This window comes from Neospora caninum, chromosome XI (assembly GCF_000208865.1).
Source record: "Neospora caninum Liverpool complete genome, chromosome XI".
NCBI lineage: Eukaryota > Apicomplexa > Conoidasida > Eucoccidiorida > Sarcocystidae > Neospora > Neospora caninum.
In genome coordinates, this window is record NC_018397.1 from 4,387,451 (window position 1) to 4,393,805 (window position 6,355).

General features: G+C 51.1%; 1 protein-coding gene across 1 annotated transcript; it reads right to left on the reverse strand.

Annotated features, from left to right (window-relative positions):
- Positions 1-1,770: 1,770 nt before the first annotated feature.
- NCLIV_058180 (uncharacterized protein) lies at positions 1,771-3,246 on the reverse strand (the record flags this gene model as incomplete). The annotated part of the gene is made up of 1 exon (XM_003885374.1): positions 1,771-3,246. The coding sequence occupies one exon, from the start codon at positions 3,244-3,246 to the stop codon at positions 1,771-1,773; it is 1,476 nt and encodes a 491-aa protein (XP_003885423.1).
- Positions 3,247-6,355: the final 3,109 nt, after the last annotated feature.

The window sequence follows — 6,355 nt, forward strand, 5'->3', positions numbered from 1 at the left end:
ACACCGCGAACAATACGGAATTCCTCGACGGGCTGAATTGTTCCTTTTAAACTACTCTACTTTGGCAGGGCGCGTACCTAGCAGGAATGCGCGAAGGAAGCCGAACAATTCCAGAAGTTACATACGTGTAATTCAGAAAAACGGAAGTTGATTGACTTTTCCAAAAAACGCCAATGCAGAAACGCAGATGCCGCACATTCACCACTACAGGCAGCAGTTAGTTTTTTGTAATCTCGCGTCAGTGTGCTGGAGGGCTTGCTTGAGTTGGAGGAGACATATTCTCTTTTCTGAAAATGATTCAGACTGAATTTCCCTTGATGCAACAATTTCGGCTGTTACATTACCCCAGCCAGACACAGGCAGCATTTTTTGTGACTAGTACCGGAAGTTTTAGTGACTGCGTCGACCTTCCTGTTACTATAGGGAATGGGTCCCCTGCTGGAGAGCCTAGAGGCTCTTCGTGAAAACTATTTCCCTCCACCACTCTTCTTTCAATCATATGTAGATCATGTTGCGGAAGGCAGTCATTGCGTTAGAGTTTGTAGGTCCAGACAAGCAAACCACGTTGCTGCATAACTGGCTGTAAGTTATCCCTAATTCTTCTTAAGCCCCACGTGGAACACAACTGCTTCTATGTGCTCAAAGGAAGGTTAACTGCTTGCCCAGACAAGAACGTCTGTGAGTTCTCCAACGATCTCTGCAGATACGAGCGACGGAAACGTGAATCAGTCGTTGTTCCGAGGCTTGTTTTTTTCTCTGTATGCCGGCATCCGTCTGTATACACCCACAGTTACATTAATCGCCCACTTAAACCGAAGAGGGTATCGACGGATCCTGTATCATTTCAGCCTTTCCTTCAAGTGCAAAAAACCGTTAGCTTGACTGGGGAGCCTACTACTTTCTTCTCTGTGTGTTGTGTACCCGTCCAAAACTGAGAGTCCAGCTGGTCAGCACAGCCGACGCCAACGGTTGCAGGCCCCGCTACACACGACGCTGCCCCGCTATCCTCGGCAACGAAACCTGGGATTGGAGGGTTCCCTCATGGGTTCACCCGGGCTCTTCCTGGCTCCCGGTGATAATGGATGTGTTTACGAGCAATTTAGGATAGGTGATCCTAGAGTAAAGGAGAAAAGGGAGGCAGCAAGCCCTTCCCAGCCCGTCATCGAGATAGAGCAGCACACAACTAACTGCTCGCAACCTAACGCCGGTACCCACAAGAAAGCGCTTCCTTGTCAATCCCTTAACCTCCGCTTCGATAAGTCTCAGAAGACAGAGGTGAAAGAAATGTTAGCAGTCGATTCTTTTTTTCAGTAGCAGGACACATTGTAAAGACCACTCTCGCATTGCCGTACTAGGGCAGAGCACAGCAAGAATGACGTGGCTATCGTGTGTCAGGGTTCAATCAACGTGCCTGCAAAGACAAAAAACAGGAAAAAACATATGCCTCTATTTCACCTGCCACCGCCAGCGTGACCACCAACCTCCACGATCTCATTCGACCGAATCCGTACTCGCGTAGTGGCCTCCCACCCATCTTGCTTTATCAAGGAACTACTATTGGCATCTTCATTGTAACTTGCATGCCGTTCGTACACACGGCTTCTTAAGCACCGATAGGCTGCCCCTCTGCCCCTTCGGTTGCCGGGGTTACTTGCGAATGCATCGAAGTCAGAATTCTAGAAGGTCCTCGGCAAGTCGTTCGGCCACCAACCGCTCCGTGTGCAACAAATCCAGGGCTGCATGCCCCGGATCCTCAAGGCTGGCTGCTTCTCAGTTGTTTGAACCTTCTGCTGACACAGCTGTGTCCACCGCTTCGGCTGCATCTTGCGCCCCGGTCTCTGGTAGAGATGAAGCGTCGAAACCCTCCTCGGGGATTACGTTTGGTTCTTCTTGCTGGCTGGCCGGTACGCTTGCGGCAGACAATCGCTTGGTCTTTTCGTGTGTATTCTTGCCACGCTGTTGAGCGCGGAAGGCGTTGAAGAAAGCAGTGGTGTTATGTAGTATCTCCATTGAGGAACGAAGACTCTCGGCTCGTTTCTCCGCCTGTTTCGCAATGTCTGCCTTCTGCATCAAAGGGAACATTTCTTTCCCCCGTACAAGGAACTGGGTAGTCCATCGGCGAAGCCGTGGACTGTTACCAAACGCAAATGGGACCACTGAGATCCGACCTGCCTCTTCCACTGAATGTGATGTCAGGTCTTGAGTTGACATGTTGCCGGTATTCTCCTCGCCCTCAGGATGTCCCGGCACCGATTCCTCAGTTTCAGTGACCGCCTCACCCTCCGGGGCAGCGGCCTCGCCTCCTCGTGCAACAGGAGACGTCATTTCTTCCATCTCTTTCGGCTCACCGGTACCCTTTCCGGAGTCTTCGGTCGTGGTATTGTCCCCTGAGCCGTCTACCCCACTGGAGGCGGAACCGGGGTCCACGCGGTCCTCGGTCTGCGGCGTGTCATCGACCGTGTCCACGACTGGGGCTGTCTCAGGCATACTCTCGCTCCCCTGTAAATCATCCCTTAGTGTCTCGGCTCCTGTTTCACCCGGAATCGGCTCTTTAGCACCATTCACTATGGTGTCTGGGCCATTGTTAGAAGCTTCGGATATGTCCGCTACATCCGAACCACCAGAGGTGTCAGAGCCAGAAGATTCATTCGGCACTGAGGGGTATGTAGCCAGAACGTCAGGAGTGCTAGCGTCGACCGTCGAAGGTTCAGCTTGATCACCTAATTTCTCTGCTTCGGCTTTTTCCTCCACTGTCGGTGCCTGTTCTTCACCCTCGCCGACTCGCGGCGACACGTCGACCAACGAACTCGATTGCCACATCTTTTCTGTCTTTTCCGATCCAGCTGGAGCACTTCCCCCTTCAAGCTCTTGTTCTTGAGAGTCGTTCAAAGCGTCCCCAGCTGCTGAGTTCCCAGGCTGTACAGGCAGCGCCGTGAGCGGTAGGGGGAAATCGCCCCGCGCAGGGTCTTCATCGTGCATCTGTTGAGCTCCGTCCCAAATTGTGGCACTCTCCGAGTTGCCATTGGCGCCAAAAGCTTGTGGAGGATTCGCGCCAGAAGCCAGGAAAGAATCACGCTGTGGAAATGGAGGCAGGGCGGCAGGTTGATCCCGAGGCAGCCGAGTCTCCCATAGCGGCGAAGGGGGAGCGCGGAGATGAAGTCCACACACAGGAAAGAAAAACTTTGTGGATGCACACAGGAGACCTAAAAGAAACATGGAGGGAAGAAGCCACCTGGATCGTCCCATTTTTTATTGTGAAATTATTTATATCACGCGGGGGAGTTCGAATCGATTGAAGCTACCGGGTTGGGCCAGGAAAAAATAAACATGTAAAGAACAGAACTGGCGACGTACTTCTTTCGAATGGGCCTCTCATTCACCTGTAAAAGAGAGTCGAAAAAGAGACGCAGAAGCCCCAATTCTTCTGTCCATGGTTCACTGGCAAACACCCATGGCTATCACGTACGGGACGTCCACCTGCCGAAGTTCCGCACGAGAACCGCCGCTTCAGAATGAACGCGCGAATCTCACACCGAGGAATCTGGAAGGAACAGCTGATGGAGTAGCTGTCAACCTAAAAGAGATTAGAGAAAACAGTATGCGTGTATCGCAGCAATACTTTTCCTACTCACCAATCGAGCGGCGACGCGCCCCGCGGTGCCACGGCGGCCACACAAGACAGGATTGAGCGGCAGCCTTCCCGTTTTCGCAGTTTCCCGTCCCGTGGTTTTCCAGTGGAACGGTGTCAGCAGAAAACCACGCACAGAACACCCGACAAAAAACAACTGCGTTTTCGACACACCCCTCGCGCACAGCTGAGCTCACCAATATCTATGGGCCCCGTTCGTTTCAAGACAGCTGGTCGCGGATGGCTGCAAATTCGCCGTAACCGCAGCTAGACACGGTCATACATGGACCACCAGAAACGGGGCAAAAGCAGACAACAGACGTCCAGTCCAAGCTATTTTGAGTTTTTTTTTATTTTCAGAGATTACAGTGAGGCAATGATTTCCAGTAGAAAACGCCAGGGGAAGAGGCGGAGAGAAATCTGTAACCTCACGCACTCGAGATGGGTCTCCAATGCAATTGGAGAGGATACCACCATCTCGTGGCATTGGGGCGGAAGTTGATGGTAACGGTGCGTGTGAGGCGTATGCTGCCAGTAAATACCACCTCCATGAGGCGTCCTGGCTCTACGTGTATAAGCTTTTTTCCTCCATTCAGTTTTAGTGTAAACCATCTCTGCACGACTATCCCTCTCCCTGATTCGCCGGTTAATTTCCAGATCCCAAGAGGAACATGTTAGCAAAAATGATGCTGTGGCATACGGAAAACGCGTGAGCCGTTCTCCCGACACATTGCCGATAGAACACTTCTACCTTTGCCCTGTTCTTATCTCTTACATTTCCGTTCCCGGCGGCAAAATGATGTGCGCGACTGAAATCAATTGAGATGCTGAGCCTCAACCCCTCCCATCACTGGTTCTCCTGCCCTTTCCCTTCATCCTATGCAGGGGGGCGGGATGCTGAGGGAGAGAAAAGAGGACCCTCAACAAGTGTGTGTTTGTTTTGACCGAATCCACGTAAAGAAAATTCCTAATCTACACTGAGGAAGTGTCTGGGAGAAATTACTCGCGGGGGTTACGGTACTGCATACGGACAGACGTTCACGTTTCGTTTCTGATTCGACCCATCAAAAGGTTAGAGCAGTCGAAACAACCGGTTAAGCGCTTTGTTTCACAGCTGACTAGGAAGAATGGTGTTAGGGAATAGGAGATCGCGTTAATTCTTGGGAAAACGACTTCGGAACCCCCAATATAGACTGGTACAAAGAAGTTACCATATCCTCCGTACAAAGCCGGCATTAAGATGTATTAGATCAACATCTATGCTTGTTTTTCGGACATCCAGAAGTATATATTCTAATCTTACCTGGTTTCGGTGTAGTCTCCCAAACTCTATCTATGTGTCCATGCAGAGGGGTCTTCGGTGGCATTTTTTTTTGCGTGGTCTCTTTACGGCTGCTTCACCGGGGAACTCAACGGAGCAAAAGACAGGGGCATTTACATTCCCCCCTAACGGGATTGATCGACGCGCAGACCAACAGTCCTCAGTTGAGTAGTACACTGCCTGTGAGGGTATATAGGATACAATTCTGATTGTTGCAGAAAGACGGAACGCGCAGGCACAGTGTATGATATGTGTGCTACAGCAAATCCTCCCTTTCAGACAAAGAGGCGAAAAAGTTTCGTCAAGGTTCCCCGAACAAACGATCTCTCTGCCGTCTTAACAGCACCTTTCAGATAGTTTTTGCTCACCGTGCAGGGGCTCCTTCAAGAGGCAGATGTTTTGGGCTGCGATGTCCCGTACCAGCAGGGAACACAGAATTGTCTCTTGCTGGTTCGACAAAGCTGGCATCCAGGGTCGTTTTTCTGACCGTGGCGACAAATTATGGTCGGATATCGATCCATATATGCCTCCTTCTCGGTGGTATCAGTAAGATGCTGTTGCAGGAGCTGCTTCTTGTGCAGCCGCAGAACCCTATGAGGTTTGGACCAGGCGTGCGTCACTTACCACCAGGTTCTAGCCTGTTGCTCGCATGTAGAAAAGCGTCGCTGGAACTCTTGGGGAGGAAATCTCTCCCACCTACCAAAACCATTCCGTTCTCATGCAGACGAATCGAAGCGCACATCGTAGTTAACGCCTTGTGCTCTGGCCAGTTAGGCAGGCGAGAGTCTCAGTCGGGGAATCCCTCTAGGCACAAAAACTCGTTTGTACATCGCTCGGCTACCCCACATATGGTAGATAACCAAATTTGTGTCCTTGTTCGTACCATTCGCCGCAAGGGAACAGAGTAAGGCATGCCCGCCGTCCCTTTGCTGTTTTGTTGTGGACGACCAGCGAAAGAGCCGGGAGTACAGAGTCTTTATGTCTCTTGCTCATCCTTCTAAGAACCCACGAAGAGGTTAAACAGTTTCGGCTCGCGGGCTGCCGTCGTGCTTGACGCGCGCGTTCTTGACATTAATCCCGAAACTGAACTCCCTCAACGCCCAGGCATTCTGAAGTACGTTTTTCGTTTTCTTGAGGGATTTTGCCTGGAGGAATCCACAGACACTTGCAGTTTAACGGATGCGTGTCCGTTCTTGCCATGACGCAACTCTCCCGTGTGTCTTGTTCGCAGAACCCATGTCGAGGCAGGGAGGGTGTGTCTTGCCCGATTTGACCAAGCAGCTGGAGAGTTGCGCGTCTTTTCCAGCTTTTACACTAGGGGTATTTGCGGATTTAAAATTTCAGTCACACGGAGTTACAGAGGAAAATCTTCCGTTCTATCGCTCTGTTCAAATGCTTCGTTTTAC